Genomic DNA, 27,716 nt, shown 5'->3' on the forward strand with positions numbered 1-27,716 from the left:
AGTGTCAAGAACAAGAAACCCAGGTTTTAGAGACACCTCCTCCTGGAGGCCCTCCTGGATTTGACACACCTACTGCCTCACACACCCCGTTTCCTTCTCCCCCTGGCAACACCAGAAGAGATTAAACAGATGGGATGATCCCGGCGGCGGGCGCTGAGCCAGGAGGCAAGGTTCCTTCACGTTTGCGGTTGGCGCCGGGCCCTGTCCCAGGTGCTGACGTTCTGCATTTAGTGCTGTGGATGTGGCTCCACTCCGCACAGGGCGCCGGAGATCCAAGCATCGGTGAGTTGGAGTCGCGTAGAATCGGGTTGGGGTGGAGCTGAGGCTGGGGTTATATCCCGTCTGGGGACCGTGAATGGTCGTTGCGGGACCCCTGACTCGGTCTTATTGAGTGGAATCCAGAACTGGTGTGGAGCGCGGTGCAACCCCAGGCTCAACGATCCCAAACCTGAAAGAAGAACCGACAGTCTCAGATCGCGGCCCACATCCGCACGGTTTCCTGTTTTTCCCCTAAAGTGAATGAGACGTGGGTTGATACCGCAGAGGGGAAGAGGGAGGGGGCGATCGCGTGACAGGGTCCCCAGCTGAGATTTCACTCCCGAAGCATCCTCTTGTTTAAACTGAATGTTGGCAGGGACCCAGCACGGACCCAGCCGTAGAGCCTGGAAGGACACCGTACTCAGTGTGGCTTGGTGCTAGGGCACGAGAACATCTGGGAAACCAAAATCCACTCTGGACCCTGTCCTGTGTCCTCACTGAGGCCCGACAGGGCTTGTTTCCAACTTTCTCCCTCCCCCTCCTTCCTGTGTCCTCCTCATCGCCCTGCTGTCCACACAGCCGCTCGGCTGAGACCCCCGTCATTTTTCACAGCATCTTGCGAGTGCCCACCCCCACATCTCACCCGTTACCAAGGCCCATCTCTTTTCAAGCCGACATACTTCCCTCCATCCCCATAGCCGCTGCTCCAGGCTACCTCCTCTGGCCCGTGCACCAGGTGACAGTCGTCCCCCCACCCCACCCCAGTGTCTCCATCCCAGCCAAGCCCTCCAAAAGCATCCCTCCCAAGGTCCCTCCTCCTGCCTGGCTCCCCATGACAGCTCCGTGGGTCCCCCAGGCCTCCTACTGTCCTGTGTCCACCCAGCAGCCCCAGTGACCCCTCTGATGCCCACCTGAGAACTCTGTCTCCTACTTGAAATGGTCATCCTCTGTCACATGGCAAACCATGCAATGGGTTCAAGCCCCCACAATTAGCCCAGATCAAGGTCGAGAGGAACATTTGGAGGGCCCAGAATGAGCAGCCCCAGGCCACCATACTCATTCATTCAGTAGACATATAGAGAGGGCTGTGCGTCCCCATGCTGGGGACACAGTGCGACAAACAAGGCAGCACCATCCATCCCTGCTGTCCTGGATTGCACGGCCCAGGGGACATTCCAGTCAGGCCCCTTCCCATCTGGTGGAGGGCCCGACTCAGTCCTGGTTGGGAGGTGGGACCCAGGGGCACAGGTGGGCATCTTCTAGCATGAGAGACAGGGTGTCAAGCCTGGGGTGAGGAGGCAGCCCATCCAAGAGTGGGGGATTTGGCATTGGATATTCCCCAGTCAAGAGTGGGGATAGGGTTCAAGATTGGGGGACATGGTATAGGCATGAAGAGCAAGGTAGGCAAAGTGCCAAGGAGCCTCAGTAAATACAAGGCCAGGTTGCACGATGGTTAGGGCTGCAGACTTGGGATCCATGCTGCCTGGGTTCAAATCCTTTCTCTGCCACTTGAAAGCTGTGTGACCTAGGGCAAGTTACTTAACCTCTCTGTGCTTAACATCCTTCATCCATAAGGCAGCATAGATAACAAAAGCATCTACCTTATAGGGTGATTGTGAATATTAAATGTGTTACTGCATCTAAGACACTAAGAACTGTGCCTAACATGTGTTGCTACCAAATTAAACTGTACAACAAAATTGCCAATATCTGACCACAATCTTATCATATGTCATGTATCTTTCTTTTTCTTCCCTCCTTCCCTCTTGCTCTCTCTCTCTCTCCTTTCTGCCCAGTCACTTTGGTCCAAATCCTGATTCTACCACTTACCTCCATCAGCACTTTGGGAACGTGGGCTCGTGTCTCTGAACCTCAGTTTGCTCACCTGAGACATAGAGATAATAATAGTACGGACTTTACCGGGTTGTGGTCACAGAGGAGGCCATGTGTGTAACGTGGTTATCTGGGTGGTGAGCCCATAAATAGGTCTGTGAAAATAGATGCTGGGGGTGGGTCTGCTTTCAGAAGAAAGTGTGCCTCCAAGTTCAACTTCTCACCACTGCTTGCGGCCTCTGCGGCCTCTCCAATCGGCCCCAACGGACCAGGACAGCGACACTCACAAAACTCATGTGAGTATGAGTGTGTGATGTGTGTGAGTGTGCAACTCATGTGTGATGTGTGTGATTGCCTCTGAATGTGTCTGTGGGTGCACATATGTGACTGTGTGTGTGTGTGTGTGTGTGTGTGTGTGTGTGTGTGCGCGCGTGCGCATGTCGTGGCTGGTGGTCGGAAATGGACATTGGTTTCCTGGAAGAAATGAGCTCTGCACTGAGTCTCGAAGAATGACCAGGAGGTGGTCTGCGTGTGAGGAGGGTAGTGGGCAGTGGGTGATCGGTGTCATGGACAGAATCTCCAGGTGTGTAGGGACCTGGTTGGGCAAAGTGAAAGCCAGCCTATTGGCATGACTGAGCAGAAAAGGTGAATTTCGTGAGTGCACTGGGGAGCTGATGGTAGAGGGCCCTGAGGAGCCACGGAAGGTCATAGGCAGAGGCAGGAACTCTCATGTTAGATACATGGCCTGGCTTCTGGACCCTGCTGCCCTGGCACTTACCAGCAGCCCACGCCAAGAGGTCATGTCCCCAGGTAGTTGATCAAACAAGCTCCAGGTCTTGGGTTTGAGTCCCACTCCCACCACTGGGATGTGGGCAAATTACTTACCCTCTCAGTACCTCCATTCACCCAGCACCCCACCAGTAGATTTACTGAGTACCTATTGTGTGCCAGCCCCTCACACACCCCACCCTACTTCATCCAGTGGAGTCAGCGCTGTCGCTCACCCCCAGTTTACAGATGAGCAAACTGAGTTGCTCATCCAGAGAGAAGCCAGGACTCAGCCCCCGGTCTGGCTGGCTTGGGCTCAGGCATGTCCAGCCGCAGGATGGTGACACCTCTGGCCTCCTCCAGGATGGCCAAAAACCCGGTCTGAGCTGCCAGTAATCAGAACCTGGCTGCCCCATATCTCCATTTCCCCAAGGCTCAGAGATGGGAAGCCACTTGTCCAAAGTCACATAGCAAGAGGGACAGCCAGTGACCCCCAGGCTTGTTTGACCCAAAGCCCATGATCTTCAGCATGTAATAGGTGTTTTAAAGTCAAGCAGCTTTAAAGATATCTTGAGCAGGTTGGCAGAGGAGGAAGCTGAGGCCTGGTGACAGAGTTTCTGCATTTCCCAGCAGGACCTGGCACACAGTAGATGCCTGATAAATGCTTAGTATCTGAGGACTCACTGTGTGCAGCCCTGTGCCAAAAGACTCGCGTACATTATTATCTCATTTGAACCTACCACTGCCTCCTGAGCTGGGCACTATCATAGCCCGCATTTTACTGAGGGAAAAACTGAGACAGAAAGGTTGAGTCCTGGGCTGAGCTTGCACAGCCTGCAAGAATAACAAGACTGGAGGACAGTTTGGGGGTTTACTATGTGCCGGGCCTTATACAAAGCACATAGAGTCAACCACGACCCTACAGTGTTGATATTATTACTATCATAATTTTATAGATGAGGAAATTGGTTTCAACGCTCAGCCACTTGCCAAGATCACATGGGTGCACATTTATTGAGCACCTGCTGTGTCCTCACATGTGATGGGCTTTGGGGCACCCACCTCTGATCTCAGGCCTGTGGCCCTCCACACCAGCTGCGTCTCCCAGTTAACTGCAACACAAAACCAGCCACTGAGCTTCTCAAGCCCAGGATGCTTTCCTGTGGTAACTAGAGTCTGATATAACCCTAACCCTCATTAGAACCCAGATCCCAGCTGGAGCTGTGACTGTGTTTGTCAAGTGGACTGCCTTGACAGGTGGTGAGCACCCCACCACTGGGAGGATACAAGCAGGACTGCCATGGAGGAAAATTCATACTCAGGTGAGAGGTATCTCTGGAGCTGACACTGGCGAAAGGAATAATTCTGACCTCCTACCTTCCACCCAGGAGAGGAGAGGGGCTCCTTCCCTCTCTGGGACAAAAAGTGAATTTCTAGGGAAGACCCACCAGGGAGGCGGGTAAATCTCAAGTGGCCTTCATGGCACAGAGTCAGGCAAAAAGGGAAGCCGAGGCACCTCCCTTCTCTGACTCAACACCTTCCCAGCAATAACCACCAAAAAACCCAGTTCCAGCTGGGGCACTAGGAGCCCAATAGAGCGGGAGACCAGTGGGACAGGGACTGAGAACTCAGCATCATGGATCCTCACAGCCAGGATGAGGGCAGGGGGCCTGGGCCTGCGGTGGAGCATCAAGGTAGAGTTTTGGGGGGCCCAGGAGCTGGGGTGAGACCTGGGGGTCTGCCATCTGGGAAAATGGCTAGGGAACAGCTCAGATATGGGGGAAGAACTGAGACCCTGTATCCTGTGTTTAGGGAAGGGGCGCAGGGTGGGAGACAAACATCAGGGTGAGGGCTGGGGTAGGAGGGGAAGGAGGACCCCGCCTTCTGGAGGTGAGGCTGGGGACCCAGTATTATTGTGGGGGAGATAGCTGAACTTATAAAAAGCAGAAGGGGCACAGGTGACAGCTGGGCGGGGATCAGCCGTCTTTGGAGGGGTCTCAGCTCCTGGCCCAGGGCATGTATCTCTGGGCAGAGTCAGGCTTGCTGATGGCTGGAGTGTGGGCAGGAGCAGTAGAAAGTGGGCTGGATGGGCAGAGGGACAGACTCAGAGATGCACAGATGCAAGATGGACATACAAAGGTCAGGGGCCTGATGGACATGAAAGATAGCATGAGGGGGAGGTGTAGAGAGGAGGCTGGGGGTCCACTGAGACCTTCTGCTTCAGTGTGTTTTGGACAGGTTCTCAGGACTTTGGGGCTTTGGTCAATGGGGAGATGGGCAGAGCTGGAGTCCAGCCTCATCCTGCACCCTTCATTGCTCCGCCCATTCTTCCCTTTGTCCCTCCCCGCAGAGGTTTTGAAGTTTCACCGAAGACATGGGCAGTGCTGCAGGCGGGGGACGCAGATTGCCCTGTTGGGGCTGGTGTTCACTGCACTGTGGGCCGGGCTGCTGACCCTGCTTCTCCTGTGGCGTGAGGACACCCCTGGCCCCACATGGCCCCCTCCCAGACACCCACTCCCAGATCCTGGGGAGCCCAACACATCCCTGGGAGCCCAATTCCCACACGTGTCTCCAACCCCTTTTCGGGTCAATTTCCTCCACTCTCAAGAGCCCCCTCCCCTCGCTCCTGCTCAGCACCCATGGCTCCCGCCCTTCGGGCACCTCCCACATGATATACCCAAGGCCTCCATCCCCAGCTGGCCGGTGGGGTGTGGGTGGATGAAAAACCCTTTGTCTTCCCTCCGCTTCTCTTCTCCTGCCCAGACTGGGACACTGAACGGAATCTGAAACAGCTGAAAGAGACCGCTGCCTGGAACAGTACGGAGGGGCCAGGGTGGGAGAAGGGGGTTAGGACACCAGACAATTGTCCTGCTTCTGTCACTCACCACTGTGGGACGTGGGAGGAGGACTGGGCTTCACTGTTTCCCCAGGAACTGAGAGTCACCCTGTGTTCCCCCCTCCCTGGGTGGGGGAAAACCCCGCAACTCTTGGAGGGGGTGCCCTGAGAAGTTCCTGATAGAAGGGTGCCTGACCTCTCCGTGCCTCAGCTTAGTCACCTGTAAAACGGGTATCATTTCAGTGCTATGAGGTGGAAACAAGCTAAGACTTGGGAAGCACTTAGAAAACATCAGGGGGTGGCCGGTTAGCTCAGTTGGTTGGAGCGTGATGTCAATACCACCAGGGTTGCCAGTTCGATCCCCACATGGGCCACTAAAAAAAACCATCTGGCCTCCAGTAAGATTTTAATAAATGTCCACTGCTTTTATATTTATTTCTGGGTGGGGGAAGAGAACACAAATTCATTCTATTAAAAACAAAAAGCTGCGATCATTGTGACTGTGTGGGGGGAGGGGGTCCTGCACTTGGGGTCGGGGGGGAGGGGAGGGGGATTCAAGGACCTGCCTGCTGGCTCCTGAGGCCATGTCTTCCCTTCCCCCACCCACCCCAGTCTCTCAGGTTTCCAAGGACTTTGAAAGACACACAGGTGACCAGATGGCCCAGAAATCCCAGGGTGAGTGTCCTCAGCCCGGGGTCTAGGGGAAGGAGAGGAGGGAACTTGAGTGAACATGGGTATACAGTGCTCCGGACTACCAGTGAATTGCAAAATGAGCAGGTGGCCCTAAAGCCCCAGGCTAAGGGGTCCAGGGTGCCAGTGGGAGGAGTGGGGTTGGCCTCGAGGGGCTTGCTTACCGCTGAGCCTCCTCCCCTGCAACCAGCTGCCCAGATGATGCAGAACATGGAGAAAATCCGAGCAGAACAGAAGAGAATGAAAACTCAGGGTGAGAGATCAGGGTGGAGGGCGGGGTCCCAGAACCATGGGGACCGCAAGGCCCGCAGGTGTCACCTCTGACACCTGTCCTGCACCCCATCAGAGTCTGAGCTCTCCCAGAACCTGGATGGACTTCTTGAGGACCTGAGCAACCTCAAGTCCCAGGGTGAGGCTTGGGAGGGGTCAGAGGTGCGGAGGGACCGGGAGGGGCCCCCAAGCTTGTCTGTGACCACTGCCCCCATCCAACCACCCAAGGCTTGAACGAGCGACACACAGCCTTGAATTCACTGGAAAGACTCCAGGAGGAGGTGGCGAAGCTGTGGATAGAACTTCGAGTGTCCAACGGTGAGTGTGTGTGTCTGTGCCTATGTGTGTGACAACACAGGTGTGTGGTGGCATGTGTTTGAATGCGTGGGAGACAGGTGTGTGTGACAATGTGGAAAGATGTGTGTGTCTGTGTGTGGCAGGGCCAATGGGAAACACACAAGAGAGCCCTTTCTCAGTTCAGCTGCTCCCTCCACCAACCTGGGTGGGGGTCCCACACGTTTTTCCTCCAGGCAAAACCTGTCCTTGTTTAGCATCACTGGGTCCTCTTTACTGATCTGTCCTCTGCCCATCATGGCTCAGCAATGGGTCATCAGTAGGATGCCCTCAGCCACAGCCCTCCCGGAAGGTTGTCTGACCCAGCCAGAGAGCTGTAGGGTCACCTCTGAAGAGATGGGGACAAGAGGCATTGTGGCATCTTCCCCGGGGGTGGCAGGGGTGGACGCAGTGCTGGCAGTTACAAGGTTCATGCGGGTGGCCCCAGCAGGCTGCAGACGGAGCAGAGGTTCAATCACTGTGCCTTTAACCTGAAGTCCCACTCTACCCCACCGCCTGCCCTTGATTTTTTGTGTGCCCCAGCTGGGTGAGAGGAGGAAGGATTTGTGCATGGTGTGAGGGAGTGCTGTCCCTTGAGGTGTGGCGAGGGGATTCCAGCAAAAGACCCCGTGTGCTCCCCTGGGGAGGCTGAGAGGATGGATCTGGACCACACTGACTCTGATGGATCACTAGCCCAGGGCCGTCTCTCAATGACTCTGACACAGCCACGACTCCTTCCCCAAAGTTTTCTTGAAAGGAGACGTTCTCTTCCTGTTTTAGTGCAGCACCCCCAGAGGCCTGCACGCTAGTTAGCATTTCATCACAGAGAAGCACACCGAGCTGTGTCCCTCCCAGGGCTTTGCAAACGTCTGTGGACCACAGGTCCCTAGAACAATTCCACCAAAGCTGTGGAGCTGTCCCTGCCCGTCACTCTAAGGTCTATTTTAAATCACAAGTGAGTGTACCCAGTAGCAGTGGGTTCAACCTCCCACCTGGGAATGCTGGTGGCAGCAACAGTGCCTGAGAGTTTCCTTGGGTTGTAAGCAAGGGGAGAGAGAGACCAAGGTGGCCCCAAGTCAAGGCCATGGGGACCCAGCCCTCTAGTCCCGTTCCCCACTCCCACAGGTTCTCCTGACCAATGAGAAGAAAATCAATTCATACCCCAGAAAGTGGCCAAGAGTGCCAGTTTTGGGGGTGCCAGCAATGATGGTGGCCAGGGCTGTTATTGGAGCAGTTGGTGGGGACAGTAAAGTAATGCTGGCGACCCTGGTGCTGGCATTGCCATCAGCATTGGTGATTAGGACATGGCCGGTGCGGTGTTGGTGAAGGTGATGTCAGTCAGGGTGTGGGCGGTGGAGAGATGTTGCTGGCACGTGGGTGACAATGCCACGGGGATGATATTGATGAGAAAGGGGTCGCTGGCAGCGGGCGTGGTAACAGTGGTGGAGGTGCTCCTGTGGTGGGCTGGGCTGGCATGTCAGCATCCGAGCTCCAGGGACCAGAGCTGCCTGCCAGACTGTTAGGCGCTGAGGTGGGTCTGCTTTCAGCCCGGACCCCAAGAGTGACTCCAGGAGAGACGCTGCCACCCACTCTGCCCATTGTACCCATGGTGCCTGCCACAGCGCCCACCCCAGCACCCACCATAGTGCCCACCACAGCGCCCACCATGGTGCACACCACAGCGCCCACCCCAGCACCAGCCACAGCACCCACCATGGTGCCCACCACAGCGCCTACCCTAGATCCAGCCACAGCGCCCACCATGGTGCCCACCACAGCGCCCACTCCAGCTCCAGCCACAGCACCCACCATGGTGCCCACCACAACGCCCACCACAGCTGCCCCCTTGAGCCTCTCCTCCACCCCAGGCTCCATGTGTAACACGTGCCCTGAGGAGTGGGTCAATTTCCAACGGAAGTGCTACTACTTCGGTGAGGGCGCCAAGAAGTGGATCCAGGCCAGGTTGGCCTGCAGCAAACTCCAAGGGCGGCTGGTCAGCATCCACAGCCAGGAGGAGCAGGTGGGCTTGGGCTCTCCAGAGGGTGCGGCCAGCATGGTGGTCGGGGGAGGGGGGAGCCCCACCCCAACCTCTTGGATGGCGGGCGGACCCAAGCACATCTCCCCAGCCCTCCAGCCCTGTCCTGCTCCCCAGGACTTCCTGGCCAAGTACATCAACAGAAGGGGATCCTGGATTGGCCTTCGGGACCTGAACATAGAGGGGGAGTTTGTCTGGATGGACCAGAACCCCCTGGACTATAGGTGAGAAGAGAGGATGTAAAGGAGATGGCCCCAGGCCCAGGCTTGGAGAGGGCACCTCTCTGTGATGAGAGGAGAGGGCATTTGGGGGCACATACCCCAGGCCCAGACTTGGGGAAGCGTCTCCATTGCAATGGCGGGAGATGATCAGGGTGTTTTGTTCTGTTTTGTTTTTCTGACCACAGCGCTAGGTTTTGTTAGGGATGTCACTAAGGTTGACTCTCTAGAGCTGCACAGACGTGTGGTGGAGACCCAGGAATGGGGTTGGGAGGGCTGGCTCAGCGGGGTGTGCCTAGGCTGAAAGCAGTGGGGCCCCTTCCCCCTGCTCCATCCTCTGACCCCAAGACTTCTGCTCCAGCAACTGGCGGCCGGGGGAACCCAGCAACGGGGGTGACACAGGCCTGGGAGAGGACTGTGTGATGATGCTGGGCTCCGGGCAGTGGAATGACGCCTTCTGCAGCAACCCGCTGGACGGCTGGGTGTGTGACCGCCTGGCCACGTGCTGACTGTCGCCCACCACCTCGGTTCCTCAGACGTGGACCCAGACGGCCCCCTGCCCGCCCACGGAGCACCCCTCTTTGTCATTCCGTTGCCTCCAATATGGAAACAGCCAGGCCCCAAGTGGGACCCTGAGGACCCCAACCAAAGTCTGGGTGCCTCTTTTGTGTCTGAAGGGACCCAGTGACATTTTCTCCTGCCCAAATGCAGGCAGCTGACCCATCCCTAGCTTCTGCCAATACCCCAGAAGGCCTGTCCCTTGCCCCTTAGCCCAACGGGCTATCGCCACCCCTCTGCCTTCTAGTGCTGAGTTCCCACCTCCAGAAGCCCTGGCTGCCAGCCAGAATGCTGGAAGGGCCCTCCCTGCTGGAAGGCCCCGCCCTGCTGCAGAGCTCGGCAGCCCTGCTTTCCCTGTATGCTTCCTCCATCACCTCCACCTTACCATCTGCTAGAGTCAGAAGTGGACTCCCCGTCCTTCCCAAACGCAGCCCATGTCTTGGCACCACTGGACAGACCCCCGGCTCAGGCAGCCAGGCCCCCCTGCCCCACCTGTATCAGGAACATGGAGAATGACAGCCCCTCACATGCACCCTCTGCAGAGGCCCCTTTGACTCTGGTTTCTAGGTGTGGATGGTGGGAACTGGGAGTTCCAGAGCCTGGTGCCTGAGCCCACCTCTGAATAACGGGAACAACTGAAATGACATTTGTACCCCCTTACTTCATTAACAGAAGCATTTACTAGGCAGAGTTGCAGATGAAGACTCTGGGGTCCAATGGAGCAGAGAACAGCCCTAGAGCCCCAGAATATTGCAGGGCAAAGCCGTGGACCACCCTGAACCTAGTTCCCCAACCCAGGCTGCCGGGAATGCACCCAGTACACAGAAGGCGCTTAGCAAGTGCTAGCCAGCTGCAGAGACAGATGGGCAAGTGGTCTCAGCCTCACTCCCACTCAGGGTCTGTGTGGCCGAGGTGGCACCAGCCCTGGGCTTGTCCAGGATCAGCCCTGCACCTGAGGCAGAAGGGAGGCAGGCCAGGATCTCAGGAAACCCCACACTCATTAAACTCATCTGCCTACCCCACCCCCAATTCCTGGTCTGGAGAAGAGCCAGACGTGATCACGTGATTCTCAAGCCCACTGAAAGTGGAGGAAGAATCATGGGCAGATTCCCACAGTGGACCACCTGGGATCCTGGGAATTAAGGGCCAGGCCAAGGGCCAGCCACCACCCTGGGGGACTGGGGAGGGCGCTGTAGTAGCACCTGGGAGTCCTAGGGCTCAGGATGAGGCTGGGACAGAGCTGGGCATTCAGAGTGAATCGTGGGTGAAATCCCAAATCACCTGTTGTCTCTACCCACTGCCCACCCCCAGATTTGTCTCCCCCAGACTCGTCCTTAGAACTCTGAGCCACTCTACTTGCTTACCTGAGCTCTCCACGTGGAGAATGGGGAACTCAGCTCCACTCTACTAGTCCCTCAGGCCAATACTGGGGTCACCCTAGCCACCTCTTTCCCTCACCACCCCCTCCAAACTCCTAAGGAAAGCCATGGGCTCTGCCATCAAGCCATATTCAGAATCCACCCACTTCTCAATGCCTTGGTGGAGCCCACATCCTCGCTCACCTGAACTGGTGTGGTCTCACTTTTTACTGTCCCAAACCTTCCAGAGTTTCCCTCCAGCTCAGAAAAAAAGCTGAAGTCCTACAGGGTCCTTTGCCATGGCAGAACCCTTCCCACGCACCTCACCTCCCCAGCTTTCTCTCTCCTCCCACCAGCCCAGCCTCCTCACTGCTCCTGAAGCACTTAGGCTCACTCTGCTTCAGGGCATTTGCACATGCTGCCTCCCCTGCTCACTCCTCAGCAGGGTCTATGCTGAGCACTCTCTCCCTCCCATTTAAATTGACACCCCAACTTTTTTTACCCCACTGTACTTTTTCACCATGGCACTCCAACAAAATGTGGAATTTACTGATGTTTGTTGCCCGTCTCAGGTTAAGAGTGCGAGCTCCAGGGCAGGTCTATTTGTTTTGTTCTCAGCTGTGTTCCCAGTGCCTGGCACATAGTGGGCCCTCAATAAATATTTGTCAAATGCATGACCATGGGCAAATGACCTCTTCTCTTGAAACTGCTTTGTGGCCTGGAAATGAGGGGATGCTGCCTTCCAGTCACCAAGGGCTGGTGCTGGGATCCTCCTCACTCTACTTCACACCCACTTGTCTGGGGGCTTCTGTGGAGACCTTACTTGCAGCCCAAAGCATCCTAACTCGAAGCTGCTGTGGTGGGAACCACCTGTTCCTTCTCCTCGTCCTCCTCTGCCCCAAATGGGTGCTCAGCCCCACAATCCTATGGCTTGTTCCAAACCTGCTTCCTTCTCTACAGATCCCTCCTCTTCAGCAGGAGACACACACCCTGGGCCCCCCCTTTCAGTTCACAAGCTCTCCTGCATCTTCTCCCCTCCCTTTCTCTCTGGCATCCTTCACTGCTGGACCTCTGGACGGAGCTGGCTGTGCCATCCTTGCCTCCTGCGTCTCTCTCCTACAATCTGGTTCCCAACCCCCCAGCAGGGCCCAGAAGCCACTCCCACTAGGGTCCCTGAGAACCTCAGACTGCTAAACCCAAATATGACCCCTGCAATTCCCTCCAAAATCTGGCTCCCCGCCACGTCCTCTGGCTGTCCTTCTTCTGGGCCGGTGGCTTCCATCTCTGTACTGACCCCCAACCTCTCCTGGACTCCAGACCCCAAATCCCTGTTGGCCTCCTACACACTGCCACTCAGCCCATATTCGGGCTGCCACCCTGACCACCCCGTTTCCCAGCTCCCTTGGGCCACCTCCCCTCCCCCAGCCAATAGCTATTTCCCGACCATCCCTGTGCTACACAGGCTGGGCGGAGTAGTTTTATTTATCCCGTTGCCACTTACTGCCTTCTTAATAACGTGCTGAAGCCCGCTGAGCTCATCGCCTTTTGCTGGGATGACTGAAACTGCCCCTGACCAAGCCTGGTGCCCTGGGTCTCCGCCTTGCACATGAGGCTAGAAAGAGCATTCTAAATAGCATATTGAAAAGTGCACCCACCCCTTAAACTCTCCATAAGCTGCGATGGGGACTCAGCCGAAAGTACCCGAGGTTCCCTTTCAAAACACACTTGTCCAGGTCCTGCGGAGGTAAGGGAACAGGGAAAATTTACACAAGCTTCGGAAGGATTTACCTTGGGGAAGAGGAGTGATCAGGGCCTTGGGGGTGGTGGGCAAAAGGGGTGCCTGAGATGTAACATGTTTTAAACAAGGGATGTGTGTTCGTGTGTCAATCATGTATGCAGAAATTAACTTCAAACTATTTTAAGCGTCCAGATTATTCTGAAGGGAGCCCACCCACTTCCCCTTGAGGACCAGGTGTCTGAGGCCATAGTTCTCAAAGGGTAGGCCTGGTGGTTCCTGGGAACTTGTTAGAAATGCAAATCTTCTGGCCCACCCACATCTGCAGCATCTGAAACTTGGGAGGGGAGGGTGGTAGTGCCCAGCCACCCAAGTTTTAATATTCTGTGCCCCAGGGCACTGCTTTTCAAACTACGGTGCACAGGAATCCCTTGGGGGGCCTGGGGTGGGCCTGAGGGTCTGCATTTCTGACAAGCTCCCCTGAGATGTGACACTGGGGGTTCCTGGACCACACTTTGAGTAGAGCAGGAGTCAGCCTGTTTTCTAGGCACAGAGCCACACCTAATCGTTGACCTACTGCTGGGCACAAACTATTCACTGTCTACTCCTTTACAGAAAGGGTGCCAGCCCCTGGTCTAAAAGAGTCTCTCTTAGCCTAATCCCTCAACCCAACCCCATTTCCAGCCACCCATCGCCGGTGTTAGGGGCAAGAAGAACCCTGGGGCCCCCCAGCCCACACTGTCCCTGACCTCCCCCAACCCTATCTGAACGCCCAAGCTGGGTCTGACCTGGCCCTTCCCACCTCCCCACAATATTATAAACATGCCTGGGTCAAGGTGTTGAGTGGATCCCTCAGGCCCCCACACAAGACACAAGACACATGTGAGAAGGGGGTTTTCTCATCCTTTATCTCCGGTGGGGTCAACGGCCCTCTAGTGCCCGGTCTCGAGCGATGACAGCCTCCTCGAACTTGATCATGAGCGTGGTACCCTTGTGCCAATGTGCTGTGACCTTGGCGGGGAAGCCGCTGTGTGTGAGCACCGCCTCCACGATGCCCGCTGTGAAGCTGGCACAATTGAGAGTGCTGTTTTCTTTGGGCACCGAGATGTAGGTGTTGATGAGCGGTTCCCGCTCGATGATGTAGAAGGTTCGCGCATCATCGTTGGCCTGCTCCAGCTTGTCGGCCTCCTTGCCAAAGAGTGCCTTCCACACAGCACCCTTTACGAAGAGCAGGGCGCCCAGCACCTTGGTCTCACGCCGGGCACCTTTTTCGCGAGCCACCAGCGCATCCAGAACACGAGCACCCACCTGGCGGCCCAGTGCTGCCAGGCGTGCTTGCAGCTCCGCCACAGAGAAGACGCGGCTCTGGCAGTGCTGCACCAGTTCCGAGAAGAGCAGCGCGAAGGCACTCAGGCTCACCTCCGTGCGCGGCCGCGCCAGCGCGCGTTCCAGCAGTGCCGACTTCCCTCGCGTGAAGCGCGCCTCCATGCCGCCGCTGCCCTGCTGGGAGACCAGGCATCGCCGGTGTTAGGGGCAAGAAGAACCCTGGGGCCCCCCAGCCCACCCCCATGTGCTCCATCGCTGACTTCCCACGTGGGAAGAGATGAATGGAAGGAAAGGGGGCATTCACCTGTGCGTAAATCTCGCCTCCATTACGCCTAGCCAGCAAAGGATAAATGGGGGAAGGGGTGGGCTTATACCCTCAATCAGAAGTGAGTTTAGGGGGGAAAGGTGTGAGGAGAGCCAGGAAGATCACAAGGGAGCGCTGGAAACCACCCTCACCCTCGAGTTCCAGATGATTCCACCTGCGTGAGAAATACCTTTGTACCCCCTCCGTCTCCTGTGGCCACAACTAGAAAACTAGTGCGGGGGGCAGAGGGCGTCAGACCTAGGGCTGGTCGGGGAAAAGGATGGGGTACAATGAGCGCACACTGGCAACTGTCTCTCCCCTCGAGTGCGCTACAGCACTGACTTCCTGCGGGTAAAGCAAACTTCCCTGCCTCTCCCCGTCTCTCCCCTGCAGAGACGTGGAAGGTGGAAGCAGGGGTTATATCGAGAACCACCGGCCAAGATTAGAGGCTTGAACAGACGAGATACAAGAGGCAAGCCAGGAGGGGACGCTGGGAATCCTTCCAACGCCGCGCCTTCGGGTTTGGGACATGGATGGGCCTGCATTTGTAAGAAAGACTGGGAGGGCAGAGAAGGCGTTGGGAGCCCGCCACCCCGGTGCTCTCCACAAAGGTAGCTGGACTATATGGAGGGGGCACACAGTCAGACCCCGGGCTTAGGGGAGTCACGAGGGGACGCTGTGATCTTTCATCCGGAGCTAGAAGCCACAGCTGTCCGTGGAGACCGGGAAGGGGGGCTGTTGGAGAAAACCCTGAGGCGTTGCTGAGACCTCCACAGTGTGGCTCTGCGGTGGGGATGGCAGCGGACTGGGGGATCCCAAGGGCGCTGAGACACCCTACTTTCCCCATCCACCCTCACCCACTCAGGTGTGAAGCCGCCGTCCAGGGTGAGCTCGGGAGGGAGAGCTGAGAACCCCGCTCCCACCAGGCAGGGACGGAGCCAGAGGCCAGAAGGGTCTACGGATGCTGAGACGCCCCCCAAGAGGTCTGCGTGGAGGATGGGAAGACCAGCGGGTTCCCAGGGGCTCCAGGACGCCCTCGCCCCGGTGCACAGCCGCCTACATAGGTAGGGCCCAGCGCGCGAGACGGGAAAAGGAGTGTTGAGACCCCCTCCACCGGGCTGCGATGAGGACCAGTGAGCTGAACCGCGGAAAGGCCGGGGCCATTAGACCCCCTGCCCCGGCGCGGAGCGGACAGAGCAGCCCACCCTCCTGGCGGTCCCCCTGGGAAGGCCGGAGCGGGCGGTCCGGGGATCGCGGACGCCGAGACCCTGGCCCAGGACCTACAGGCCCATGGGGAGGGGTCGGAGCCTACAGGAGCCAGCGCGGGCAGGGGCGCGGGCGGCTGGGGGTCTCACCAGGAACTGCAGTCGTCGGCTCGGCCGAGCTGCTTTACGACGCCGTAAAAAGGCCTTGTGTGCGCAGGCGCCGCGGCGGACAGGCGTGTGGGCGGGGCGCGCGCTGTGGTTCTCGAAAACGGCCGCCTGGGGTCGCACGTGTCTGTGCGGCCCGACACATGGGTGCGGTCACTCTCCCAGGGACCTTGCTGGCCTCGGTTGGCCCACATTCACGGGGACAGTAGCATGAATGGTCACATGCTCAGGGGCACATGTTTGACGATGGGCACACCTCTCTGTCTTAGGGCCACATGTGTACATGTGTACATCTCAGGACACAAACCCTCATGGGCACACATTCAGGGACACGGACTCAGTTACTCTCTAGGTACACATTCGTGGACACACAGGGACCCACTCGAGACAGCGTTCTCACACACTCTCGTGCCCCCAGCGTTCCTGGCATAATGTCCTCCTGTTCACTCTGGTTTTTCCCATTCCCCAAGTGCAAACAGTTGCAGACCTTCGCCCACCAGGCCCCAAAGACCCCAAGTCACCCCAGTAACAGATCTGAAAGCCACATTGTTTTCCCTTGGCCTTTATTTCCATGAATCACAAAATGTGACTGCAGAAACAGACACACAGTGTACATGCTCTGAACACCCTGGGTGACATAATCAGTCACGTTCACATTGACACACACCTGTTCACCTGGGCACAGGGAGTGCCAGGGCACACACAGCAACACCACAGTTACAGTGATACATTCCCATGGTGTGCTGCACACACACTTCCACCATGACACATTTGTACACACAACATACTGCAGGATACTCATGCTTGTTTACACTCACAGTGAAACATGCATGGGCAACACATGTCAATAACACCTACACTCACGGTGACACGCTGTCACATGCATGACACAACATGCCACGACATGCACATGTCACATAGACAGTGACACAGGCGTGCACATCACACCCTCTGTGACTCCCACATTCAACATTCACCCAATATACCTTCCTGTGAGACACACTGAAATACCCACCCTCCATGAAATGCTTACCGCCCCCCCCACACACACACATGCACACACACACCTCCACAAAACTCATTCACCCTGACACATGATTTTCTATATGTGCGGATGATGGACAGGTTCAGACCAGGCTGGGGCCCCCATGTTCCATCTTCACTGGGAGGTACCAGCCCGTCAAGGTACCAAGCTTCAGCCAGGGCTTCCATGTCTTCTTGTTTATTCAAGTGAGGGCTGGGCCTCTGGAGGGGTGGAGATGTGAGGTCAGGTAGATCATCCCCCAACCCTTGAGAGAGAAGCTAGGGCCAAATCCAGGGTTCCACCTCCCCAGGCCCCAACTTACTTTCAGTTTGTATAGTCTGCAGCTTCTCAGAGATTTTATCTAGTTTAGTCTTGATATTGCCTATGTCTAGGGGTAGGGAGAGACAAGAGGAAGATGGGGTGGAGCCCCAGACAAGGCCTCCACTTTTATTGGAAGTTTCCTTGCCTGATCCCCAGGCTGGCAGAGCCTGTGCACTTGGGGTTTCCAGCAGCATTTAAATACCCCCAAGTGACTTGAAGGTGACATCCATCACCCCTGCAAACCCTGCGCTCTGGGAAGGCAAGACCTCTGCTGTCCCCTCCCCCTATTCCCCAGCACCACAATTTGCCCAGTGAAGGTCCACAGGGGCACCTGTTGGCAACGTCTCCAGTTTCTTGTTACAGGTCTGGACGTTGCTCATGACTGTGGCAATGAGCTTTTGGGTATCAGTGATTCTCTGCTTGACTTTGCTCCAGCCCAGCGTCTGCTCTTCCTGGCACTCTTGCACCGACTTGGAGACTGAGGGAATGGAGCAGGGATGTTTGTGTCACCACTGCTCTCCCTACCCGCACCCCAACCCTTCGGGCCTCCCCCAGGTCCTGCCCTCACCATTCTTGAGATCACTTTGCAATTTCAGCAGCTCCTGGGACATATTGGAACCTGTTCAGTATGGGGAAGGCACAGGAAAACCCTTCAAGCACCCCAGTTCTGCAGGCCTGGGAGCAGGGGTGGAGGAAAGGAGAGGAACTGGGAGAAAGGGGAATGATGGGAACTCTAGGCCTCCCAGCTCCTTAGGACCCCTCCGCCCCGCCACCAAACCCAAAAAACAGTCCACTCACCCTTCACCAGGATCCAGACCAACAGGATGATGCACAACAGGACAAGGAGAATGTACAGGCACGTGATGGCTCTGTGCAACCAGCTGGGGGCCTGGGCAGAGTCCGAGAACGGCCTGGACCGGGCTGGGACTGGGGCAGAGGCAGGGCAGGTGACCTACAAGTGCTCAACACCACCACTCAGACCTTTAGTACTGACGAATACTATCAATAGCTCTGTCACCTACGCCCACTCTTCCCAATACCATCAGCAGCTGTGACCATCGACAACACTGACACTAACATGCACCCTGACCTGCATTCCCAGTATTTGTCCCTAACACTGTCACCATTGTCCCCCACTCACCATCTTCACCAACAGTCACCAATGTCACTAGCTGTCACCAGCAGCCACCAAAATCAATACCCATTGTTACCAGCATTGTTCCCATCAATCACCCTCATCAGTTCTAAAGTGATTCCTTCCCAATCCACTCCATTGTCACCTACTCACCATCACCATCATCCAAATCTTCACCAACACTTCCACCTGCACAATCCCCACCACCTACAAAGCTACCCCCACCACTGTCACACACAAGCCTTGATGCCACCACACCCCACACCAGTGACCCTGACTTTCACATGCTTCTGCTGTTCCTGCAATCCCCTCCCATGGATGTGGGATGTGGGCTGGTGGGTGGCTGCTCACCCTGTTTCTTGGGTGATGAATGACTGCCCTTTGGCTGGTCCCGGTTTCTGAAGGTCAGTGTGATATTCTCATAGGCAGGGTCATCTACACCTGTGGGTGAGTCAGTGGGCAGCATTTGGAAACCTGCGTGGAGCTCCGGGGTGGGGGTGAGGGTGAGGATGGGAGAAGGGCTCAGAAATCTTGGTTCACTGAACCACTGAACACATTTCTGGGGATAAAAGATAAGGAGTAGGGACCTAAGATCTGCTTCTTGGTTAAGAAAAGAGAGCTGTGTGAGTGTGTGTGTGATACACACACACACACACACACACACAAATTTTGGGGAGGGGAAGGAGCCCTCTGGCCCCCACTCTCAGCCCCTTACCTCTCCCATCCCACCCTCTCCCTCTTGACCTCTTCCCCCATCCCCAGGTACCTAACCTTTTTTATTGTCTGGGATCCCCTTTTGCTTGTCTTTGAAGGCGGCTGCCTGCATCCTGGCCTCCTGGTTCATGTAGATTTCCTCAGCCTCCATGGTCCCCAGTGTGCCAATGTATTCACGCATATCCCCACCCACCGGAAGGTATCTCAGCAGATGAGGAAGTCTCCGGGTTGGGGTGGGGGGAGGATAGAGAGGTCAGTCTCCTCTTTTCAGGGATCCAGGACCCTCCACCCTGGGGCATCCTCACCCACTCAGATCAAGAGAGATTTACTAACAATGGTCACCCCAATAAACTTCAATTTAAAAAAGTGCAACAATTAAAAAAGAGAGAGAGGATTTAGGAGACCAGAGGTCTCAGGGAGGACCAAGAAGAGAAAACCATAGACCCAGAGACATAACACAATGGTCAGGAACTTGTGATAGCTAACTAACACTTGAGTCAGGAAGTGTTAGCTAACCTTACGATCATCATTTTGCAATCTAGAAATGTATCAAATCAACCTGTTGTACATCTGAAATTTATACAATGTAATGTGTCAGTTATATTCAATAAAAATAAATATAAAACGTTAAATGGTCGGGAACTTACAGAAAGCTGTGTGTGCGTCTACCTGGGTGAACCTCATCGTCCTGTTCTCTCTCTCTCTCTCTCTCTCTCTCTCTCTCTCTCTCTCTCTCAAGAGAGAAGCCGTGAGCCCTCAGAGTTCCCCTCTTAGGATAGGGATAGTCAGCCTTAGAGGCAGGATTCCTGGGTTCCCACACCTTCTCTCCTCTTGCTCCAATCCCACCCGAAGAAATTCTGCATCTTCAAGGCCTCGTGGAAGAAAGGAACGGATATGAGGCAACAGTGCTAACCACGGAAACTCCACACACATATCTGGGACTGAGGCCAGACCTACGCCTTCACCTTCCTGTGATCGACTTTCCCCTCAATCTGGAGACTTCAGATGGAGCAACACCCACTCTCATCCACACATCTGCTCACCTACCCAGACCCAGACCCACATACACACTCCCAAATACCCTCAGTCATACATGTGCTCATGTATACACACCCATTTACATGTTTCCACATGTGCTTACCCAGAGAAACATACACGTTTATGCATTCACCCTCCTACACTCTGTCTAGGTATCTTAAAGCTCTCTTTGTGTTTATCTGACCTTGAAAACGGGGGATAAAAATGAGACAATGTGTATCGGGAATTTTCTCTGTAAGTCTAGAGTAATGCCTTCCAAGAGAAATATAATATGAACCACATGTTTAAAATCTTTTGGCAGCCACATTAAAAGACTAAATTAATTTTAATGTTTGACATAATATACCCAAAATATTATCACTTCAGCATGTAGATAATATTTTTAAATTATCAATGTATTTTACTTTTGGGGGGTACTAAGTCTTCAAAATCACATATGTGTTTACACTTGAGGTGCATTTCAATTCGGAAGGGCTACATTTCGAGTGCTCAGTCGCTGCCGTATGGGACAATACTGGTCTAGAGTGTTATTATATAATAGTTTTCTCCCTTTGGAAAAAATAAGTAAAAGACTTTTTGACAATGTGCAAGAAGTGTTCTGTTCTAGGTTTAAAATATATGATTAAATTCAAGATAGCTTTGGAATGGTCCCCCAAGATCTGGCGAGAAGAACGTTCTCTTTCCTAAACCATTGCCAACCTTGTCTGCTCCAGGAAGATCAACCTAACAGTGATTAGGTGCCAGCTCCTCCCTCTGATGATAGAAAGCAGTCAGCCATTGAGTAATTCAACCCCCTTCTGATGTAACAGCCACAGAGATGGGCCAATGGGGAGCTGGCTTTGCTCTGATGGACAGGTTCTGGGGGTGGGACCACAGGCTTGCACCTTTCCCTGGCTCAGGTGGGGCTAAGACTGGCTTCAGCCCTCTGGACCTTGAGAAAAAGGCAGCAGTGACATTTTGTCGCAAGCACCTGGAAGGGCAGTCGCCACATTTCAGTCCCGTCTTGAAAGTCTAGGGGACATTAACCCCTCAGCGGGGCCTTACTTCCCTGCGTGGTACTCGTGACGCGAGTGGGGAACAAAGTCCTGACACACAGGTTCAGGTAGAGTGAGTAACACAGCTTTATTTGGGAGCTAATGTCCCTCCAGAGGCCAATGCTCTGGTAAGTACAGAAGGTTATACAGAATAGAATAGAATTTAATAACGAACCAAGTCCCAGAGTCACATGAGGTGGAAGAAGGTTCCCGGTCCCGGAGAGGCTAGTGGGCCCATGACAGGTCTGAGGAAGCCGGTCTTGCAAGGAAGAACTTCGGAGAGTTCCGGTATCACTGCTTGCACCTGGCAGAGGACTCTGTCAGATCATCGCCCAGACAAACGTCCCGGAGGATCGTTCCAGAGTGTCTCGCTCAGAGCCTCGCAGAGGGACTTAGCCTGAGCGACCAGCCAGACCACTCATGGCATTGCTCTCGAGCTCTACTTTTATCCTCCTTTCCCTGGACTTGTTTGCTTCTTAGGTGACAACCAGAAGTTGTTTTGGTGAATGTGTTTATCATTCAATTTTGTTATGCTCAGTTTCACACAAAAACGTGTTTTTCACTTCACTCATATCAGTCTCACACATGTGTGGCCATATTCCTAGCTTGCATCCCTACTAGTAAACAACTTGTTTTGCAAACCTCAATCCAACATATACAATACATTTTATATGCTCTACACACACACACTTGGAGACCCACAAGCAACCATGTCACAGTGACCTGAGAGGGCTCAACAGGGTTGCCTGACCAGCCCCTTTCATGCGGGTAACAGTCTCTATTTTCTTTTAAGAAAGAAAATGTGTCCTAATCAGGGATTGGCTTAAGGTGAGCACATGATCCAAGCCTAGCCAATCAGAGTCTAAGATTTGGCACAGGGCTGGGCAAATGAACTAGACTCAACCAGTGAGACTCAGGCCCAGGACTTTTGTGGGTTAATTAAGAAAAATTAATTTTTTCCCCTCCACTGGGGCTGTCACACTGGAAAAATGTAACCCTAAAGCTGTGACAGGGGAGAACCTACTTGAGAGAGTGAAACCAGCACTGAGGAAAGCAGACCCTAGAGTCAAGTCCTAAAGATATCATTTGAGACCCTGGGTTTAGCTTCCTGAATCTGTTGTTCTAATCTTGGCCTCTTAGTTACGTAATCCAGAAACTTCCTTTTACTTTTGCTCAAACTAGCTTGAGGTGGGGTCTGTGGCACTTGAAGAATCTTGGCTGCCACAGGTGGCTGGGTAGTTGGTGAATGAAGAAATAGAGGCTCAAGAAGGGGGGCTTGCCTGTCCAAGGTCACATGGGCAGTACGATGTGATCTCCAATTCTGGGAACGGAGGCTAACTGCTGGAATTGAGGGTTCTTTGAGAAGAACTCTTTGATAACTGTGCTGGAATTGAGAAGACCCTTCTTGGGGTCCAGTTACAGGGGCACAATTGGGTGGGACTTGGAGACAAAGGCATACACCTCAGGGTCTTGGGACAAGGGAGTACTCCCCCTCCCCAAATCAGTGAGGGAGAGGGACAGGCAAGGCACTAAATTCACGTTCTCAGGTCCTGGACACACTTTTGAGTCAGTGGTCTCACTCCAACCCCATGGCCAAAGTGGGGTGAGGAGGGAGGACCCCTGGATTGGAGGGGAATCCCTGGATTGCAGTCTGGGTGGGTTCCTCAGGCACCAGGAGTGTTTATGATCTCACTCATGGCCCCCAGGATCAGACAGGGGGCTGTGCCATCATAGTGGGTGGGTAGCAGTGGAAGGAGAGTCCAAGACATCCTGAAAAGCAGGAACCCACCCTAACACCCATTCTCCAGACCCTGGAGCTTGCTGCTGGAAACTGTGACTTTTGAATCTGGGGTCCCTTTCAAGACTGGGCACCAAGGGTTCTGAGGTCTGCATTTCTCAGGGGCTGGATTTAAAGACACCCCCCCAGGTGAAGATTCCCAGGAAACTGGACCCTAATTACCTGGATTTGTGCCCCCAGGGATGCTGGAATTTTCCTCTTAAGGAATTAAGTCCAGACTGAAACCAGTGTTATCCAGGCTGACGTGGGGACTTGATGCTGGAAGCATGAGTCTGTCCAGGGTATATACATGTATACGAGTATGTGTCTCTATATCCTCATCCTGTCGGCATGTCTGTGTATTTCAGGGGTGCCTCCGGTGTCCATGTGTGTCTGTGAGTATAGAGTCTTCTGCGTGACAGTGGTAACTGGGTTGTGTTCTATGTGTGCAAATGGCCACATGTAACTCTGTGTATGTAGTGTGTGTACACCTGGGTGGTGTACCTGCATGTGTATGTGGCTGCTTATTCTACAGACATTTCCTGAGCACCTACTATGTGCCATGATCTCCTTTAAACACCAGAGATACACCAAAGAGGAAACAAGTTCCCTGCCCTGTGTCTTCATATTCAAGTGTTCATAACGGTGTGCGTATGTGCCCCCGTGGACTGCAGGTTGTAACTATTCGAAACTGTACCTGCACGTGTGAAAACTTGAACCTGTGGTGCTTTTCCTCTGGTAGAAGTGCTCAGCAGGCCCAGGTGAAGACTTTTCTGTCCACAAGCCAGGCTTTGCCTGAGCCTTGGGGTTCCTTGATGGGGTGGGGAGTGACTAAAGGAGCTCAGGGCTCTGGGCTGAGAGATGATTGAGGGATCCACCCTGATCCTGGGGCTGCTGCGGCCCTGGAGTGTATGTGGGGTGGGGGCAGGGATCCCGGTCTCATCCAGACCCAGACCCTGGATGAAGCCTGATTGTGGGGGCTGGGGGAGAATGACCAAGCAACTTCCTGGAAGGCCGTCAAGGTGACCCCAAAGATAACACTCACTTCCACTCCTGAAGGAGGCGATGAACCCATTCTCAGAGGTAGAGGTGGGGGCCAACATGGGAGGAGGAGGGAATGGGGCAGAAGAAAGACACAGTCGCCCCCTCCCCATCCCTGCCTCCCTCTAGCGTCTACACGCCCCACTCTTTTCAGAGACGCCCCACTCTTTTCAGAGACGCAGGATCAGTTCCCCACACAAAAGATCCTCTTCAGCATTTTCTCAGGGTTTATTTCCAGCCCCGTTCCTCAGACACCTGGCCACGCCCCCCGGGCTCACGCCACGCTCAAGCGACCTCAGGCGGCGGCCTGCAGACGACAGCAGCGAGCTCCCGTCCAGTCCATGCCCGCGCACTGGCAGTGGCAGGTGGTCTCGGCACGCACATCCCACGAGCCACAGGCGGAGCCACACGTGCAGCCGGTGACAGCGAAGCCTGTCAGCAACAGTGAAAAAAGCTTGGACCCCGAGCCCGAGGCTTGGTGGTGGAGGTCTAGGGAGCTGGAGGCTCCCAGACCAGGTAATGGCAGTCCTGTGCGTGGGTTGTGGGGAGGCTGGGGGCCTGGACACCAGTGTCCTAAGGAAATGGGGTCCCGCCCCTGGGACAGGAAGTATGCTGGGGTTGCAGACCAGTACCCTGGGGAAGTAGAGTCTGGGACTCCATGGTCCTAGAGAGAAGTAGAGGCTGAGCATGGGGAAGGGGTTTACACGGTACTGGGAACAGAACTGAGAACATGGACAACGGACTTCTGTACTCACCTGCGGGACAGGTGGCCAGGTCCCCCCTGGAGGTGACACTCCGGCAGGTCAGATCAATATTTCTTACTGCCTCAAAAACTGCAGGAGGGAGGAGGAGAGGGTCTGTGAAACCAAGCTGCCCAGGCCCTGGTGGCTTAGAAAGAGGCATAGGATCTAGAAAACTCCCCTGAGGAAGGCCCAGGTGGCCCAGGCCCTTGTGGAGAGCCCAGGTGATGGGGAACTCACCTGGAGCATGTCTTGAGGTGGGCGTTTTGGAGGAAGAAGGGATTGGAGCTTTGGTTAAAGGTGGAGCTGGATGGCGTTGGGATTGAGTTGGGTTTAGGGGTGAGGTTTGCTTAAGGTTGGGTTGGAACCTGAGGTTTGGTTGGGGTTGTGGTTGGGGTTGGGTTTGGGATTGAAGTTTGAACTTTAGGTTTAGTTGGGGTTAGGCTCAAGGTAGAGGTTTATCTGGGATTGGAAGTAGGGTTGGTTTGGGTTGGGTTAGGTTGGGGTTGAGCTTTGGTTCAGGTTGGGGTTGGGGCTGATTGACCTTTGCTCTAGGTCTGGAATCACAGGGGCCTCTGAGGCCCCTGGTAAGGTTGGATGTAAAAGTCCTTACTTAGGGAGCTGGTGACATCTTGGATCTTCTCATTGATGGCTTCGTCCACGGGACACAGAGACTTGCCATACACCAGCAGCCCCAGGAAGGGGAGGAAGAAAAGAGAGAGACCCTTCATCCTGCAGGGCTGGAAGAGGGAACCAAAAGACCAACAGCTGGGTCAGCTCCTGCCCATCCGGGGGAGGGTCCATGCCCACAGAGCATGTAGGATCCACAACCCTGGGTCCCTGTGGGGGATGGGGCCGGAGGCCCCGCTTTGCCCCCAGTTCCCGCACCAGGGCTCTGGGGGGAAGCAGGAGCAGCTGTGACTTACCGTTTAAGCAGACTCAGCAGGCCAAATCTTGGACTCGAATTCCATGCTGCTGCCACATCTCCCTCTTTAAGGCCTCTGGGTGTGGGGCTTCCTGTCTTGGTAATACCACCATTTGCCCCTGGCACTTCCTTCCCACATCCGGGGCCAAGAGGAAGCCTCTGGAGCAGGCTGCAGGGGCCCAAGGGTGGAAGCTTTGTCCCCCTTTTTGCCTAACCCTCCCCACATCCGGGGCTGGGACTGATCCAGAAGGTAGCGCCTGGGGGATGATTCCAGAAGCCGTATTACAAGAGACAGGTAGGGAAATGAGTTTGCATGAAGGGGTGGGGAAAGCAAACATGACCACAATAACATCCCTGTGTGAGAATTGCAGACCATGTTCAAATGCCTACCTACGATACAATGGATAAATAGAACCAGTTTATTTCCTCAGTGGAACAACCTACAAGGGCCTGTGGGCCAAATCCAGCCTGCTATCTATTTTTGTATGACCCATGAGCTAAGAACGGTTTTTACTTTTTTTTCCCCAATAGAAATTGATTTTTAAAGTTGTGTAGAAGACACATAACAAAATTTACCATTTTAACCATTTTCAAGTGTACAGCTCAGTGGCATTAAATACATATACACTGTTGTGTAACCATCCCCATCACCCATGTCCAGAACTTCCTCACCTTCCCAAACTGACACTCTGTCCCCATTAAACACTCACTCCTCCTCATCCCCACCCCAGCCCCTGGCACCACCATTTACTTGCTGTCTCTATGAATCTGACTCCTCTGGGGACCTCACATAAGAGGAATCACACAGTATTTGTCTTTCTGTGTCTGGCTTATTTCACTGAACATGATGTCCTCCAGGTTCATCCATGTTGTATAACATGTACCAGGACTTCATTTGTTTTTAAGGCTAAATTCCATTTTATGTCACATTTTGTTTACCCATTCATCTATTGATGGACAGTCCAGTTGTTTCTTGGCTATTATGAATGATGCTGTTAGGAACATGGGTGTGCAAATATCTCATGGAGTCCCTGCTTTTAATTCTCTTGGGTATGCACCCAGGAGTGGAATTGCTGTATTATATGGCAATTCTATATAGTTGAGCTTTTGGGGGGAACTGTTGAACAGTTTTTATATTTTTAAATTGTTGAAAAAAATATTTAGTATTTAGTGGCCAGATGAAAAGCATATGACATTCAAATTCCAGTCTCCATAAAGTTTTCTTGACACATGTCCATACCCATGTTTTTATTATCATCTGTGGCTGCTTTAGCAGAGTTGATTAATTGTGACAGAGACCATATTGAGGCAGGACACATTGAGGTAGCCTAGGAAATTGACATTGAAGTAACCTAGGAAGTTGACAACCCCCTCCAGGGTACTTAGATGCTTCACTGGTTACACCAGTAACAGAGTGAATGTATCCAGTACCTACAGCTGGAGAAAAATAAGAACCAGTTTCTTCCAACTAGGCTGATCCCTATGTACAGGGCATGACCCTTAGCTAATTATAATGTCATTATAATCTCATTTGCATTGTTGCTACTGAGACTCCCATCATGCATCTGACACCATGACAGTTCCAGAAAAAACAAATAAGGAAGAAAAAGCAGGAAACAGAGGGTACCGCCCAGGGGGAGAAGATGAATGAACTACGTCAATGGGACATCACTAATTCCCACCCTGGGAGGGATAAATACCCCTGATCGTGACTTCCTCAGTACGACTCTTCTATGAGTTCGCCCTCACTTTCCTCTCAAGTGTGTATTTTCATTTTCAGTACATCACATTCACTTTCCTGCGTCTGTCTCACTCTTGAATTCTTTCTTGCATGCTGCTTTGGGTTGAGTCCTCTCTTGGATATCTCCGTGAGCCTCAGGCGATATGGCCCACAAAACTGACCACGTTTACTATCCGGTCCTTTACAGAAAAATTTTTGTCCCACCCTGGTCAATAGCAATGAGTGTGAATGAGAGACCAATGAATGGATTGCAGCTACATGCAGTAGTCTGGATGATTCTCACCAATGTAATGGTGAGCAAAAGCTCCCAGACACAAAAGAGAACGTACCACAG

General features: G+C 54.1%; 4 protein-coding genes across 10 annotated transcripts; 1 reads left to right on the top strand and 3 right to left on the bottom strand.

Annotated features, from left to right (window-relative positions):
- Nucleotides 1–131: 131 nt before the first annotated feature.
- On the top strand, nucleotides 132–11,831 carry FCER2 (Fc epsilon receptor II). 5 transcript variants are annotated; one of them, XM_074337741.1, is made up of 12 exons: nucleotides 132–282; nucleotides 2,284–2,387; nucleotides 4,117–4,181; nucleotides 5,210–5,329; nucleotides 5,623–5,676; nucleotides 6,308–6,370; nucleotides 6,576–6,638; nucleotides 6,732–6,794; nucleotides 6,884–6,973; nucleotides 8,536–9,008; nucleotides 9,141–9,247; nucleotides 9,603–11,831. In XM_074337741.1, exons 3-12 carry the CDS (start codon nucleotides 4,160–4,162, stop codon nucleotides 9,748–9,750), a joined length of 1,203 nt encoding a protein of 400 aa, XP_074193842.1. In that variant the 5' UTR covers nucleotides 132–282; nucleotides 2,284–2,387; nucleotides 4,117–4,159; the 3' UTR covers nucleotides 9,751–11,831. The 5 variants fall into 5 exon arrangements, with proteins under 5 accessions (XP_074193842.1, XP_019613137.1, XP_074193843.1 ...); XM_019757578.2 differs by having other exon boundaries at nucleotides 133–282; nucleotides 4,061–4,181; XM_074337742.1 differs by having other exon boundaries at nucleotides 136–282; nucleotides 4,061–4,181; nucleotides 8,857–9,008.
- Nucleotides 11,832–13,778: 1,947 nt separating this feature from the next.
- On the bottom strand, nucleotides 13,779–16,031 carry TRAPPC5 (trafficking protein particle complex subunit 5). Of its 2 annotated transcripts, none has more exons than XM_019757605.2 (2): nucleotides 15,878–16,031; nucleotides 13,779–14,395 (listed from the first exon to the last, which is right to left on the bottom strand). In XM_019757605.2, exon 2 carries the CDS (start codon nucleotides 14,378–14,380, stop codon nucleotides 13,814–13,816), a length of 567 nt encoding a protein of 188 aa, XP_019613164.1. In that variant the 5' UTR covers nucleotides 14,381–14,395; nucleotides 15,878–16,031; the 3' UTR covers nucleotides 13,779–13,813. The 2 variants fall into 2 exon arrangements, with proteins under 2 accessions (XP_019613164.1, XP_019613165.1); XM_019757606.2 differs by having other exon boundaries at nucleotides 13,779–14,392; nucleotides 15,878–15,997.
- A 407-nt stretch (nucleotides 16,032–16,438) lies between these two features.
- Nucleotides 16,439–19,962, bottom strand: MCEMP1 (mast cell expressed membrane protein 1). Of its 2 annotated transcripts, none has more exons than XM_074337743.1 (8): nucleotides 19,907–19,962; nucleotides 19,144–19,307; nucleotides 18,724–18,813; nucleotides 18,036–18,164; nucleotides 17,806–17,856; nucleotides 17,569–17,715; nucleotides 17,239–17,304; nucleotides 16,439–17,137 (listed from the first exon to the last, which is right to left on the bottom strand). In XM_074337743.1, exons 2-8 carry the CDS (start codon nucleotides 19,265–19,267, stop codon nucleotides 17,115–17,117), a joined length of 630 nt encoding a protein of 209 aa, XP_074193844.1. In that variant the 5' UTR covers nucleotides 19,268–19,307; nucleotides 19,907–19,962; the 3' UTR covers nucleotides 16,439–17,114. The 2 variants fall into 2 exon arrangements, with proteins under 2 accessions (XP_074193844.1, XP_019613166.1); XM_019757607.2 differs by lacking the exon at nucleotides 19,907–19,962 and adding an exon at nucleotides 19,734–19,827.
- A 4,223-nt stretch (nucleotides 19,963–24,185) lies between these two features.
- Nucleotides 24,186–25,795, bottom strand: RETN (resistin). Its single transcript, XM_019757608.2, has 4 exons — nucleotides 25,643–25,795; nucleotides 25,330–25,456; nucleotides 24,732–24,809; nucleotides 24,186–24,408 (listed from the first exon to the last, which is right to left on the bottom strand). Exons 2-4 carry the CDS (start codon nucleotides 25,445–25,447, stop codon nucleotides 24,272–24,274), a joined length of 333 nt encoding a protein of 110 aa, XP_019613167.1. The 5' UTR covers nucleotides 25,448–25,456; nucleotides 25,643–25,795; the 3' UTR covers nucleotides 24,186–24,271.
- Nucleotides 25,796–27,716: the final 1,921 nt, after the last annotated feature.

Source organism: Rhinolophus sinicus, linkage group LG07 (genome assembly GCF_036562045.2).
Source record: "Rhinolophus sinicus isolate RSC01 linkage group LG07, ASM3656204v1, whole genome shotgun sequence".
NCBI classification, from domain to species: Eukaryota; Metazoa; Chordata; class Mammalia; order Chiroptera; family Rhinolophidae; genus Rhinolophus; species Rhinolophus sinicus.

Bases quoted from the DNA above. Each gene is read 5' to 3' on its own strand.
- TRAPPC5 (XM_019757605.2), bottom strand. From the start codon at position 14,380: ATGGAGGCGCGCTTCACGCGAGGGAAGTCGGCACTGCTGGAACGCGCG.
- MCEMP1 (XM_074337743.1), bottom strand. From the start codon at position 19,267: ATGCGTGAATACATTGGCACACTGGGGACCATGGAGGCTGAGGAAATC. The intron at 18,814-19,143 runs GTTAGGTACCTG...ACTCACCCACAG, and splicing joins GATCCCAGACAATAAAAAAG to GTGTAGATGACCCTGCCTAT. The intron at 18,165-18,723 runs GTGAGCAGCCAC...CCTCTGCCCCAG, and splicing joins TTCATCACCCAAGAAACAGG to TCCCAGCCCGGTCCAGGCCG.
- RETN (XM_019757608.2), bottom strand. From the start codon at position 25,447: ATGAAGGGTCTCTCTCTTTTCTTCCTCCCCTTCCTGGGGCTGCTGGTG. The intron at 24,810-25,329 runs GTAAGGACTTTT...TCCCTCCTGCAG, and splicing joins AGATGTCACCAGCTCCCTAA to TTTTTGAGGCAGTAAGAAAT. The intron at 24,409-24,731 runs GTGAGTACAGAA...TGTTGCTGACAG, and splicing joins CCTGGCCACCTGTCCCGCAG to GCTTCGCTGTCACCGGCTGC.
- FCER2 (XM_019757577.2), top strand. From the start codon at position 4,496: ATGGATCCTCACAGCCAGGATGAGGGCAGGGGGCCTGGGCCTGCGGTG. The intron at 5,677-6,307 runs GTACGGAGGGGC...CACCCACCCCAG, and splicing joins AGAGACCGCTGCCTGGAACA to TCTCTCAGGTTTCCAAGGAC. The intron at 9,009-9,140 runs GTGGGCTTGGGC...CCTGCTCCCCAG, and splicing joins TCCACAGCCAGGAGGAGCAG to GACTTCCTGGCCAAGTACAT.